Source organism: Mesoplodon densirostris, chromosome 2 (genome assembly GCF_025265405.1).
Source record: "Mesoplodon densirostris isolate mMesDen1 chromosome 2, mMesDen1 primary haplotype, whole genome shotgun sequence".
NCBI classification, from domain to species: Eukaryota; Metazoa; Chordata; class Mammalia; order Artiodactyla; family Ziphiidae; genus Mesoplodon; species Mesoplodon densirostris.
In genome coordinates this window covers 154,992,643-155,006,208 of record NC_082662.1, presented here as the reverse complement: position 1 = coordinate 155,006,208, position 13,566 = coordinate 154,992,643, and the positions used below count along the sequence as shown (strand labels likewise).

General features: G+C 55.4%; 1 protein-coding gene across 1 annotated transcript in view; it reads left to right on the top strand.

The window, feature by feature from the left end:
• LHX4 (LIM homeobox 4) overlaps window positions 1-13,566 on the top strand; it is a 42,547-nt gene extending 28,981 nt beyond the window's left edge. The window contains exons 3-6 of the mRNA XM_060088534.1: window positions 5,259-5,461; window positions 10,304-10,458; window positions 10,860-11,031; window positions 13,172-13,566. Of these exons, the coding sequence (XP_059944517.1) occupies window positions 5,259-5,461; window positions 10,304-10,458; window positions 10,860-11,031; window positions 13,172-13,566 (925 nt within the window). The remainder of the gene's footprint in view (window positions 1-5,258; window positions 5,462-10,303; window positions 10,459-10,859; window positions 11,032-13,171) is intronic.

The following is a 13,566-nucleotide window of genomic DNA, read 5'->3' as shown; positions in this document are numbered from 1 at the left end:
AGAGGGGAAGTTAATGATGTGGGTGGCACGGGGGCCAGTTGCTGGGTGAATGATCTTATTAGGCAGGAAGGAGTGGACTCTGCGCCCAGGCGGGCGGTCGGCCTTGACCAGGAGCACAGCCGAGTCAGCTATAGGAAGCCGAGAGACCTGGGCAGGTGGCGGCGGGGCAGGGTGGGGTATGTGTGGATGGGACAGTGGGAGTGCCTGGCAGGCCTTTGCTTAGAGTTCTGTTTTTCTCCTGGAAATAGGAGGCTGGGCCACCAGCTGAGACAGAGGATGAGGGGCTTGAGAGAGAGAAGGCATGGGAAGGTGGGAGGGCTAATGCACTAGGGAAGTGCCCTGTGCTTTCCTGGGCCCTCTTGAGGTCCAGAGCCTGAGTTTAAGGGGAGCCCAGTCAGGGAGGTGGTATGTTTCCCTCAGCGCTGTCAGACGCCCGGTGCTGCATGGGGGAAGCGGAGGACTGAGAGCGGGGCGTGGGTTCGGGCTGTGGGCGCGAGAGGGATTCCTAAGGTGGACCACGGAGTCTTTGCTGGGTAAGGGGGGGACGTGAGGCCACGAGGGGAGGGAGGGGCAGTGAAAGGGGCCAGGTTGCAGGGCTGTGGGCGTCGGGCTGCTGCGGGGACTGAGCTGGAAGGACAGGACGGTGCAAAGGTTGGAAGTTATCCCTGGAGGCGCCGCAGTTCCTGGTGACACGGTCCAGGGTGGACCATATGGGCATGAGTGGCTGAGGAACGGGGGAGGCCGTGCCTTTCAGGAGAAGAGGTCAAGGAAACGAGAGGGCAGGGGCAGGAGCGACTGCTCTGGGGACACGGACGCCACTGAGAATTACGGCAGCAGGGACGGTGAGCCAGGAGGGAAACTCGCCCCGGGGTGGGACGTGGGCCGGGGTGACAGTGACTGCCCCGGGGAGGCAGCGGTGTGGCCTGAGGGCCGGTGGCGAGGATCAAGTGAGGTTATGTACCACGCAGGCACACAGCAGGTGCTTGGTAAACGGGAGCTACTCTTTAATTGTGTTGGTGACCAGAATATGGTACCTGGCCTGATGGTAGGTCAGAACTTAAAATCAGGAATGTGCTGGAACATCTGCGGCGTAGGATTTACATGCACCTGTTTCTAGAAGATATGGTGCCTGCCAGGCCTGCCTGTCACCCTTCCTGCAGTATCCAGGCACCCTGAAGTGGAGAGCAGGCCAGGCAGGCCTGTCGAGAGCAGCCGGGGTGGACAGATGAATGGGCAGCGGGAACTCAGGCTGAGCGCGGGAGCAGAGGGGGAGGCCACGGACACGGGCCTGGCCCTGTTCCCAGGGTCGGGGGCAGCCCCTGAATGTCAGCCATGACGTCTGGTGCATTTCCGGAAGCCCAGGCCCCTCACGCCTGAGCTACAGGTGCAGGAAGGTGTTGATAGGACCAGTTGGTATGTTGAGGTGACCCCTGGGGGGGAAGGCTCTTGGGGCAGCCCCGCACCGCAGGCCTGGGAGCCGCACGCTCGGCGGCTCAGAGCAGCTGGGGATGCTCGAGGGGCACAGGGCCCCTGGAACTCACTTCCAGTCCAGAGTAGAGGCACCACGGCTGGCTGCTCCGTGATGCTTGCTGCCTTTGACGCCCACCGTGTGCCAGCTGTGCTGTCAGAAGCACCGAGTTGAAATCCTGGTCTTTTTACTCTGCCTGTGTGAGCCGAGGCCGGCACCTCACCCATCTGAGCCTCAGTTTCTCATTTGTCAGAAGGCATCCTAATCCCCGCCTTCCAGGTTGGGCACTCAGGAGACATCTGTGGAATGAGTGCAATGATGAGAGCAAAGTGGGGTGGAAAGTTTATGTTTTCGTAAACTTCGGGCCTCATTTCAACGGGGGGTTCAGTTCCCTTCTTAGGAGAGCTTTTGCCAGGAGCTGCAGTTCTTACGGTGAGTGCTAATCCTTCCCCTCCTGCTTCGGACACGTGTTTGAAGGAGCAGTTCGTGCACTCATTCCTTCCTGCGTGCATTCATTCACTCCTTCGGTGGGTCTTTGTGGCTTGCCTGCTGCTCGTTGGGCAGAGATAAGAGCATCGCCAGTGATGTTGCTCCGAGAAGGAAAGTAACGTTAGCCATTAGCAAGTCCTCCCTTGTGTTTTCTTTGTCTTTTGGATCAGCTCCAGCTGCTTTCCCCGGGGAGCCCAGCTGTCCCTGAAGGCCTAGCAGGCAGGGCTGACCAGAGAGAGATTGTCCTTCTGGTGAGCAAGGCCAGTGCAGTTTGCACCCGAGCGGGCAGGGCCCTGAACACAGTAGGGGCTCAGCGATAGGATGAAGGGAATGCTGACTAGAAAATTCCTCGGAAGCCTCTTCCTTGGCCAGTGTCCTGCCCCGCCCCCGCCCCCAGCATCCTTCAGATTTGGTAAGGTTGGTTAGACTGTTGGTTCTGTGTAGCAGCCAGGTGCACAGTTTTACCTCGTTTTGGACCCGGGAGTTTTAGCCGCGGCCATCTCATTATTGCTCGTCACAGAACAAGTTGTGTAGCCTCTCCAGGCCGTGGCTGCCTTACCTGTGACTCTGGCTGGTCTGAGATCTGGACACTCAGGACAGTGTCGTCCTTACATCTGCAGCCCCACAGGACGGCGCCTTATTCTGGGCCCGCTGGCTCTGACCAGAAGTTGGGGTGGGGAGCCCCTCAGGACTGGGCCATGCTGGGAGAGCCCTGTGGGCCCAGGGGGTGCACGCAGTCCCCTCGATGAGGGTCCCACTGGCCGTGCTCCAGGGGAGAGAGGTAATAAGGGGCAACTTCCACTTACCATCGGTATAAATCCCACAATCAGGAAAATTGCTTCAATTGCTGAAAAACGCCGGTGGGAAAGTCCATTTATTTTTCATTTTTCTTGTGCACTTGCCACCCTCATGCATGAATCACTGTCGGTATGTAGATTAAATTTATACCCTCGTTATCTTTCATGTCTCTGGGGCTCTGGTGTCAACTAGGTTTCTGGTTACGGAAAGCCACAGCCTGCTTTTTAGTGGGGAGAGGATGTGGCCCTGCCTGTGGGCGGGGCCGCTGCAGGGTCTCCACTCTGTTCTGGATTCTGCTCAGCCCTCCTCCCACCCCCCCAGCCCCCCACCCCACCCCCGGTCTCCACCCCGTGACTCGGCCACAAAATAGGACTTGCTTTTTGGAAAACTCTAGTTCTCTGGAGCTGCTTCTGCTCCAGCCTTTGCAGCAAAGGATTTGGACGCTTGGGTTTCGGTGGTTTATTTGGGAGGGTTTGTAGTGAGCAGGATTGTTTCATTTTGAACACCTGCTTTGTGAATTGACCTGGACTGGATAGCAAACTACAGGCAATTTGAAAACACACTCTAGAAACACATATACAGGCTTCCTTTCTCTTTGTCCTTCACACACACACACACACACACACACACACACACACACACACACACACACACACACACACACACACACACACACACACACACACACACACACACACACACACACACACACACACACACACACACACACACACACACCACACACACGCTGGGTGCCTGCCTAGCTTGAAGCCTGGTTCTCACCTGTGCTCTGGGAGGTTCAGAACCACCTAGGACTGACAGTAGACTTTGTTCTCCATTCTCAGATTTAGCCGTCTCCTTGCATCATCTCTAAAATCATGGTTCTTTATTCTTTATTTTTCAACAAATTTGATCTCTACTTTTCTGGGTCCTGGACTTGAAATCTGATGAAACCCTTGAAACCCTTTGAAAATTTGTTGAAAGTCCAGCCCCCCACTCCTGATGCACAGTTTTGAAAAACTCGGGGGTGGTTGACAGGGCCTGTCCTGAGCTCCGGGCTGAGAACCCCTGCTCTAAAGAGGCCTGTTCCCATGCATGCCACCGTCCTCCCAAAACCGAGGGGCATTCCAGGAGTTCAGAAGCCTGGGGTCCTTCCGAGCCAAACAGCTCAGGCCCTCACACCCCGACACCCTCCTCAGATCTCGTCTCAGAAAAGCAGTCCCTGGGGCCGCGCTCCTGGCTCTTTCGGGATTACCCATCTAGACTTAGAGAACCCCACTTCTCTCTGTGACCCCATGCCCCCAGGACGGGGCTGAAGCCACAGCTGGCCGTGCCTGCTCCAGGCCCCTGCAGCCCCCGGCAGGTATCATTACTGCACAAGAGACCCATCATTCTGCATTAATCTGGGATTCATCATGATAGCCATGACCATAATTAATTTATTTGGTATTAATGGGGATGAAATATGTACTGTCCTTTCAGGGGAAATCAGGCTGCCTATAAGCATTAGTTAAAAGGACCATTAAAATCAAACCTTCCCCAGATCCATTAGGCAAAGTCTCTCATCCTGAAGAAGATAAAGTCCTGCTGTGTGAAATGTCATGAATAATTAGGTTGATTGCTGTTTGAAACTCTGCCCCTCCCTCCCCAACCCTCCCACCTCCCTCCTGCAGCAGAGCCCCCCACGCACCCACCGCTTCATCGTCACATCTGCACTGGCCCCCAATTCCCCTCTGGCCTCTATGACCACTGGCGTGGCTCTGTGTGTATGGCCAGGACAGGGAACGGGGCTTCAACGACCCAGCTGGACTATAGTTGCAACGAGTCTGCTTCTCTTCTTTTCCCAACCTTGGGCCCGGGTGGTGGGCACCTTCCTCTTGCCTCGGTGCTGCTCCAGAAAGGGGTTGAGAGGAAGAGGTCTGAGGCAGCATTTTTCAAACTGAGGTCTGCAGGCCCTGCACCTCGAATGGTGGCAGGGGTATAAAATGCAGATTCCCGGGCTCACATCTCAGGGGCTGTGCGTGGGAAGGGGACGGAGGCTGCTATGGAGGGTTTGGTGTCTGCCGGATGGAGGGGAGAGGCAGGAGAGAGAACCCATTGTAAGAGGCCCGCTCTGTGGCCGGAGCCCCGTGTGGACCCTGGCGTGTGGCGTGTCCCAGCCACACGGGCCTCTCCCGTGGGGAGCATTGGAAGAGGCGTCTCACCTGATGCTTTATGCACATGGGTGCACACAGTTGCCCCGTGGGGCTGGTCCTCTAGGCCTCACCATCAAGCTGAAGAAACCAGGAGGCAGAGGGGGAAACTGCCTGCTCAGTGGGACCTGGAAAGTCCTACAGCCCTGGGTGAACTGACGAGCTGTTAATCGGACAGTTGGGTGGCCCAGGGGTGGAGGCCCATGGACCCCCCGGAGTGGTGGGGTAGGGGAGGGACAGATGAAAAGTGTGCGCAAGCCAGACCCCGCCTCCCTGCCCCACGCTCTAATCCTTTCATGCTGCCCTGACAGGCGCTTCGGCACAAAATGCACGGCCTGCCAGCAGGGCATCCCCCCGACCCAGGTGGTCAGGAAGGCGCAGGACTTCGTCTACCACCTGCACTGCTTCGCCTGCATCATCTGTAACCGGCAGCTGGCCACGGGGGACGAGTTCTACCTCATGGAGGACGGGCGGCTGGTGTGCAAGGAGGACTACGAGACGGCCAAGCAGAACGGTAATCAGCACGGCCCCTCCCCCGGCCTCCGTGCCGGCCGTGCCCCCTGCCCTGCCTGAGTCCGGGCTGCCCACCCCTCGGAGCCCTGCTCGCCCCCGGCCTCCTCTAGAACCTTCCCAGATGCCTGCAAGGAGGGGGAACCCCCAGCCCCCAGCCCTTGGCACTTGCTGCTCCACTGAAGCATCAGCCGGTTTCCGGCTGCTGAGCGCCTGCCTGTCTCGCGCGCCAGCACGTTGGCTGGGGAGCAGCCGAGGACCTCATGCCCGTCATCTCGAGGCCCCTCCCTTGGGGCGGGGCTAGGAGGGTGCCCCGTCTGCAGTGGAGCTGCTCGTCAGTTTCACATATCGGGGTGCACATTTACCTCTGCACCTCAGAGGTTTCGGTCAGCAGGAGCCCTGGCCTTGACCTAAGTCACCCTTGGAACGGGTCAGCTCGTATTCAGTTAACTGTATTCCGTTTCCCCTCTCAGACTGTGGAATTCTCGAGGGCAGGGACTTAGGGGTGACGACTCTTGTGTCTCCCGAGCCCCTCATAGGGGAGCATATGCTCAGCCAGTCTCCTCGTTCGGGGAGACCCAACCGTCTCAGCCACCTGCTCCCGTGCACCCCGCCACCCTTCCCTGGCCACCTCAGGGCCCTGTGCACGGTCTGCACAGAAGCTCGCAGCACAGGCTGAGACTGATGTTGGGCCCCAGCCTTTAGTAACCACCCTGGAAAGCCCGCCTTCGCAGGGGCGGCCTGGGCAGCAGCGGCTCCTGCCCTCCAAGGCCTTGCTCCTGGGCAGCCCTAGGTCTTTCCTGGGCCTCCCCAGGGCCTAGAGAGGGCTCGGACCCCTCCCCCCATTCCCCAGCGCTCCCCGCAGGAAAGCCAAGCCCGACTCCCCACCTCCTGCAGCCTCACCTCAGGCTTCTCGCTCACGGCTGTGCCCTCCTCCCTGGCTCCGAATACGGCATTTGGCCAAAGTCAACCTGGGAATCTCAGGCACACAAACGCGTGAAACGTCCAAGGTCATTTGCCTTTGACTAGAAGTTTTATCGACTCAGGGTGTTACTGCGGAACGCTTTTGTTGATGGCTCTGGGCTTGATGAAAAAACAAAGGAGCAACAATTTCATGTATCTCCTTCCAGGTCTTTCCTCGGTCCCCACATATATATTGTATCCATACGATCAATGCATGGAGAAATTAGTCTTTCGCTAACGAATGCAGTTCAAGGGTTTGTGGTGGTGAGGCCGCGGGAGCCGAGCTCCGCCTGGGAGGGACAGCGCATCAGGGCCTCCGCTCTCTTCTGCCCCCATCCCCAGAGTTCTGGCGCTTGACATGGACCGCCCTTCAGTCTCTTCTCCTCTTTCTGGGGCCTCTGCAAGCCTGCTCCCAGGCTCTTGGCCTTAATGTATCCATCTGCTCTGGCCCCTTAAAACTCACTCGATGCAGTTACTTTGGAGTCAATTATAGTGTCACAGAAGATTAGAGATAAACCCTCAGCGCAGAGGGACTCAGAGAGCCCAAGCTGCCCGTGCAACTCTGATACCCTTCACCAGAGACCCCGAGGATGCAGGCCACCCCCAGGGCCAGCAGCTGCTTCTCGCCATCAGAGGCCTCCTTTAGACCCTGAGCACGTGCAGCCTGGCGTCCACTGCTGCTGTGGATGGGTCGAGAGAAAGGGGAGACCAGCTGGGGAGGCAAGAATGACCCAGTGGGGCTAACGCTCTTATGGAGGATGCTTTGCCCCACAGCAGACCTCTGTAGGATGGTGGAAAGACACCGAATTTGGCCTCAGAGGTCGGTGGGCATCTCTGCCGGGTCATGCGCTAACTTGGGGGTTCCCCCAGCAAGTTGTGTACCTGGTTGAGCCTCAGCATCTCAGCTCCATGGGGGTGGGTCAGAGCATCTGTCACATAGGGCTGTGTCCTGAGGTTTCCAGAGGCTGACACTTGTGGAATGGGACGTTCCACGAGGGAGAGACCAACGTGGAAAAGAAATGCAAACAGTAGGTGAGATCTGTTGTGGGTTTGCCAGCAGCTGGGGCTTACACAGTGTTTCTGGTCCGTTCCTCCCGCCTTGGCTGTCAGTGAGGCAGTGGCCGCTCCATCCCTTGAAATCTGGGTGCTCCTTGGTGCAGCAGGGGCCTTGGTCTGCTGTGGGGCATTTGGCTCTCTTTGTTTTAATTCCTCCTTGCTAATCTAAACCCTCTTTCAGGCTTAGGTTCCCTCCCTGGTGCTACCCAAAAGACTGAATATGAGCTATTTGTATCTTGGTGTGAATGATTTTGTTCATTTGTTAGTCTCCCTGGATATTTGCATTTTCAATATAATGAGGTGGCATTTTGTGCCAGGGACAAGTGCTAGGAGACCCTGCATAATTCAAAACTAACATATTTTAAGACTAATTTTCCCATAGGAATTAATGTAAAAAGTCGGGGGGTGGGCATGTATCCTGGGAGCACCTAAATCCATAACCAGTGAAGTGTATCTTTGCCTTAATGCTACTTTTTATTTTCTCAGCACTATCTCAGTCTCTCCTAGATGCTCTCTCCTAAATTAACAGCCTAGGGTATCATGGTCTTGCTTGGCCTTCCTCATAGCGTTTTATCACATTTAACTTCCCTACCAAAGTTATTGATTTTGGGGTACATTTTTCAGCACGAGCACTGCCACCACTACTTAATGAATACTCGGATGATATTGTTATAGGATATAAAAAGATTTAAAATTTTAATAACATTGAATGTTAAAATAACAGCATAATAGTCCCCATAATCGCAAGAAGAAAGTTCCGCGTACGTAGCCAGCCATGCGGAACCAAGGGGCCACCAACCCAGGGTGACAGGGGTTTGTCCCAGTGGCGCTGCCATCTGGCCGTGGTGAGAACAATCTCTAATGCACTAGGCCAACCTATTTTGAAATTAAGCAATTCTTGATGAATTGAAAAAATTTTTGGTGGTTTCATTATTTCAAATTTTGTACGTAAAGACCGTATGGATATTTTTTAAGTGCACTATTTGGTATTTGCATCAAGTTCTGTCATGCTCTTATCTCTATAAATATGGGCAGACGCGAGTGATTCCTAACAACAGAATTTAAAGAATTTTGGAGGTTTTCCTCAGTGCGTGTGTCTCAGTGGCTCTGGAATCCTTCCCCCTGGTCCTGTGTCCAGGACTTGAGTGGTGGGCTTTGAGAATGACAGTGCTCTGCTGGGGAAGAAAACAGCCCAAGGAGGAGAGAGGACTGGGGGCCTTGTCCCTCCTCCGCTGTGTGCACGATTGTTCGTAGTGTGAGCCTGGGCTTCATGTCATTAAGGATGACTTAATCCTACAACGTGCCACCCACCCAGGCTTCAGAGGGGCGAAGGGACTTGCCCACGTCACTCACTCAATGAGAATGGTGAACCCAGGTCTTCTGACTCCAAGGAAAACCTTTTAGAATTGTTGTGAGGCTCGTAGGCACATAAAGCTCTTAGATCAACACCAGGCACACAGTAAACACTTAATAAACATTAGCTATTATTCTTGTTGTTCCTAAGAGAGGGTTTTCTTGGGTGGAAAGGAAGAAAGGTAGGAAGATAGGCGTGGAGCAGACCCCCTTCAAAGTACACATGTGGGAGGGGAACAAAGAACCCAGAGGGCCAGATGCAGCTGCCCATTCCCTCTTGCTCGACTCCGGGGGTGCTAGGCAGGGAACGGAAGTAAGTCTAAGTGCTGGGAGAGGAACAAACCACTTACACCCAGTGCCCCTCTCTGTGTCTGACTCCGACTGACTGGCCTTTGACCCACAGGAACTTGATGCTCAAAATCCATTGAAGACAGTTGATCAATCAGCATGTTGTCCTGAACACTCTTCAGACGAGTGTGGTTTTTTTTTTTTTTTTTTTTTTGCGGTACGCAGGCCTCTCACTGTTGTGGCCTCTCCTGTTGCGGAAAACAGGCTCCGGACGCGCAGGCTCAGCGACCATGGCTCATGGGCCCAGCCGCTCCGCGGCATGTGGGATCCTCCCGGACCAGGGCCCGAACCCGTGTCCCCTGCATCGGCAGGTGGACTCTCAACCCCTGCGCCACCAGGGAAGCCCCAGACCAGTGTTTTTCAAAAAATTTTGACTATGATCTACAGTAAGAGACTCATTTTATGTTTCAACTCAGCACACATATTCATACAGCAAGCATTGATCAAGTTTCATGAAACAATACTTGCTCTAATCTGCCTCATCCATCCCATCCCAACCCATCCCATCTCATTCCATCCCATCCATTTTATTTCCTCTCTTAGTTTTCGATCAACTAAATTGACTTCACAACACACTAGTGGGCTCTGACCCATAATTGATGAACACAGCTTAGGTGAATAGTGAATGTACAGGTCACCCCTGCTATGAGCCCAGGGCTGTGGAAAGGCAGCGAAGCCGTGGGTGGGACCTGGGGAAACGGACGTTCCTGATGGGAGGAGGGGCAGGCGTCTGGGGGAACCCAGAGCACAGACTTTGTTCTGGCTCCTTCACCTTTGCAGCCTTGGCAGTAACTCACATGGTTGGCCAGTCAGAGTGTTTGTCATGATGGGGAAACGCATGGAATGGTACACCTTCAGTGTGAGGAAAGCCCCTGTGTGGCTGGCTGGCAGGGGAGAGGCAGGGAGCTGAGGCAAGGGGGACATCGTCCTCACTTTTCAGTGACTCAGAGGGCCTGTGGTGCAGGCGTGGGCCCTTGGGGTTTGGGACCACTCCCCTTTGGTATTCCCCCATTTTCCCACACTCTTGCCCATAGCAGGCAAGATTACACGGGGAGAGGAGGAAGGCGGGTTGAGACCCAGCTGCTTCAGATGGGCTGGACCCAGTAAGAAGTGGTTTTCATTGCAGATGACTCAGAGGCCGGAGCTAAGCGACCCCGGACCACCATCACGGCGAAGCAGCTGGAGACATTGAAGAACGCCTACAAGAACTCCCCTAAGCCCGCCCGGCACGTGAGGGAGCAGCTGTCCTCGGAGACAGGCCTGGACATGAGGGTCGTACAGGTGAGACACCAGCCACCCTGGACCCCAGGCCTCCTTTGCTGACCGGGGATCCCAGGCCCGGCGCCACCCAGGCCGGGCCTGGGACAGGGGTGGAGGGTGTCCTGCAGGTCCCTGCATCTGTGCCCTCCACGTGAGGGAGGCTTCGGAAGTGGTAACCATGGCAGCTCATCAGCGGTGTCCCTGATCCCCTGGGGAAGTTGGGCTCAGGGCCACAACCCCCGGAAAGTTGCTGAATCAGAGACAGATTTCTGAGGCCCGGGCAGGGGGAGTGGTGGGCACATCCCATTCCTTGCCCTGAGCTCTGCTGAGGCTTCAGTCTTTGTCTTTTGTCTCGGGGACCCTGGGGGCTTTGGGTTCGTGGTGGACGCCCCCCAAGAGCGTCCCTTGTGCTTGTGTGGCAGGTTTGGTTTCAGAACAGAAGGGCCAAGGAAAAGCGGCTGAAGAAGGACGCGGGGCGGCACCGCTGGGGGCAGTTCTATAGGAGCGTCAAGAGGAGCCGGGGAGGCAGCAAGCCGGAGAAGGAGAGCTCGGCAGAGGACTGTGGGGTTAGTGACAGCGAGCTGAGCTTCCGAGGTGAGCAGGGCTGCAGGGGCGAGGCCCCTGGGAAACTAATCCCCGATGCTCACGAGGGGCCTTTCTTGAGGCTTGGCCACCTCCCTCCCGAACACAGCCCTCCCTGCAACTTGGGGTAAAGGGCAGGGGGGAAAGGGTAGTGGCCCTTCCAGAGGGGACAGGGCAGAGGAAACCAGAGCTCTGCTGCGGACACATAGAAGCCGGGTTCCCAGGCCCGTGGGCCCCAAGGCCTCCCCTCCTTGCCTGCGGCCCGGGGCTCCCTCACCAGCCCACGCAGCTGTGCAGGACAGCTGTGTCTCTGCCTGCGCCCTGAGCCCCCCTCCTGCGTTTCTCCCCTCGGCCGGGGCACTGGCCTCCCTCCCGTGACCCCCTAGAGTGAGCCCCCTCCTCTCCTGGCAGTGGGAGGATGTGCTCAACGGGCCCTTTGCCCCGGGAAGTCAGTACTGTGAGTGCACGTGAGCTGGGGACCGGCCTCATTCTGAAATCCCTTCCCCCACCGCTCCTGTCATCCGGTCCAGCGCAAACGCTTTGCTGCATGCGCTATATTCAAATGTGTGCGTCAGCAAAGTTGCAAATGGCTGCATGTTTTGGATCCTTCGGTTGTTTGCAAATAGCCATGACGGTTCTCATGCAATGAGCCCTCAAATGTGGAAGGTCTTCTGTTGTGGGGCGAAGGGAAGAGTCCTGAGCTGGGGGATCAGAAATCTGGCTTCCGGTTACGGCTCTGTCAAACGGATTCACTTCTCTTGAGCCTCAGTTTCCCCATCTATAAATGGGGAATAACCACATCCTTGCCCACCTCACAGTGTTCTTGGGGATGCATGAACACAACTGACTGTGAATGTGTTTGGGGAAAGCTCAGCACACTTTTACACTTGGAAGACACGACCATCCCCTTTAGGGAGCCTGTGGCTCCCACAGAGGGCCCTGGCCGCACGGGATGACAGGTGTAGGCAAAAGGCCAGTTAATGGCCATTTTACAGTGGAGCTGAGCCTTCATCACCTGCCCCCTCTAAAGGGCATGACTCCCCTCCCCCTTTTCGTTTTTATCGGTGGGGTGAGGGACAGCCTAGGGCTGGTTGTCAGAAGGGATGGGTGTTGAAGTCCACTCTGGGGTGGCCTTGGTAGGAATGGATGCACAGGTCCAGGTGGGAATAGAAAGGAAGTCTGTGGGGCAGCAGATGGCATGAGCTGCCTGCCAGGACCGTGATGTCCTGAGAGGACTGTAGCCCAGCCCAGAGGTCTGCCTGTGGGGCCCTGGGGAGGGTTCAAGGGCCTTATGCTCACCTTCCAGACCTCTTGGCGGGGGAGGGGGAAAGCCACTTAATCTCCTCTAAGCTGCTGAAATCAACGTCTGGAACATACAGGATTGTTAAGTCTTGTTTCATAGCTCCTTTCTGTTGGGTGCAGATGGGTCCCCAGGTTGACATATCATTGGTCTCTCCAGGTAATTATATAATCTTCTTTTTCTTAAGACTAAAATTGCTCACCTCTGTTGGAGAGAGGAATTCTTCTGGGTGGCAAAGGTTCCATTAGATCCCCTTAATGAAATTCTTCATAAAACAAGGTCATTTGCCTTAATCAGTCCAATACTTTGTCCCCAGTGAAGAGCTTATTGATAGACAGAGAAACCAAGTACTTTAATATTGAACCTCTTTCCCAGGTAGACCAGAAGGCTTTTGTACACATGTCTTAGAGAGGTCCTCAGCTCCCCTGACTGTATGGGCCTGCTTGTTTCCCAACTAACTGAACCAAGCACTTTTTTCAGCTTGAACACTTTCAGATGAAATCTTGTTAGCACAGAGTTTCTTCCATTTGTGATGTGGAGAACATATGACCCACCAAACCTCAGGCATTCATATTCCTCAGTGTAGCCATCTTCGTACCTGAGCACACATGGGACCAACAAACTCACCAAACATTTGTCCCGCCTTCTGGGACCTGGGCGTTTGGTCTCTGCAGGTGTGGGTTCTGTTTTTTCCCCTTGATGCGGGTCAGTCTCTGGATGCCAGGCTGACACGTTGGCGTCTGGCTCATGCTTGGGCTTCTTTCCTGGTCGTGTGTATTCCTAGGTTGTGAAGAACAGGGGACCACCGGAGTCCTGGCGGCTGACAATAAATCTCCGTTCTTTTGTCCACAGAGGATCAAATTCTCTCAGAACTTGGCCACACCAATAGGATTTATGGCAACGTGGGGGACGTTACAGGCGGACAGTTAATGAATGGGAGCTTCTCCATGGACGGGACAGGACAATCCTTTCAGGACTTGAGGGATGGGAGCCCCTATGGAATCCCCCAGTCTCCATCCTCCATCTCGTCCCTGCCATCCCACGCTCCTTTGCTCAATGGGCTGGATTACACGGTGGACAGTAATTTGGGCATCATTGCGCATGCAGGGCAGGGAGTCAGCCAGACGCTGAGAGCCATGGCTGGGGGACCCACCTCTGACATCTCCACAGGAAGCAGTGTAGGCTATCCCGACTTTCCAACTAGCCCAGCCTCTTGGCTCGATGAAATGGATCCTCCTCCTTTTTAA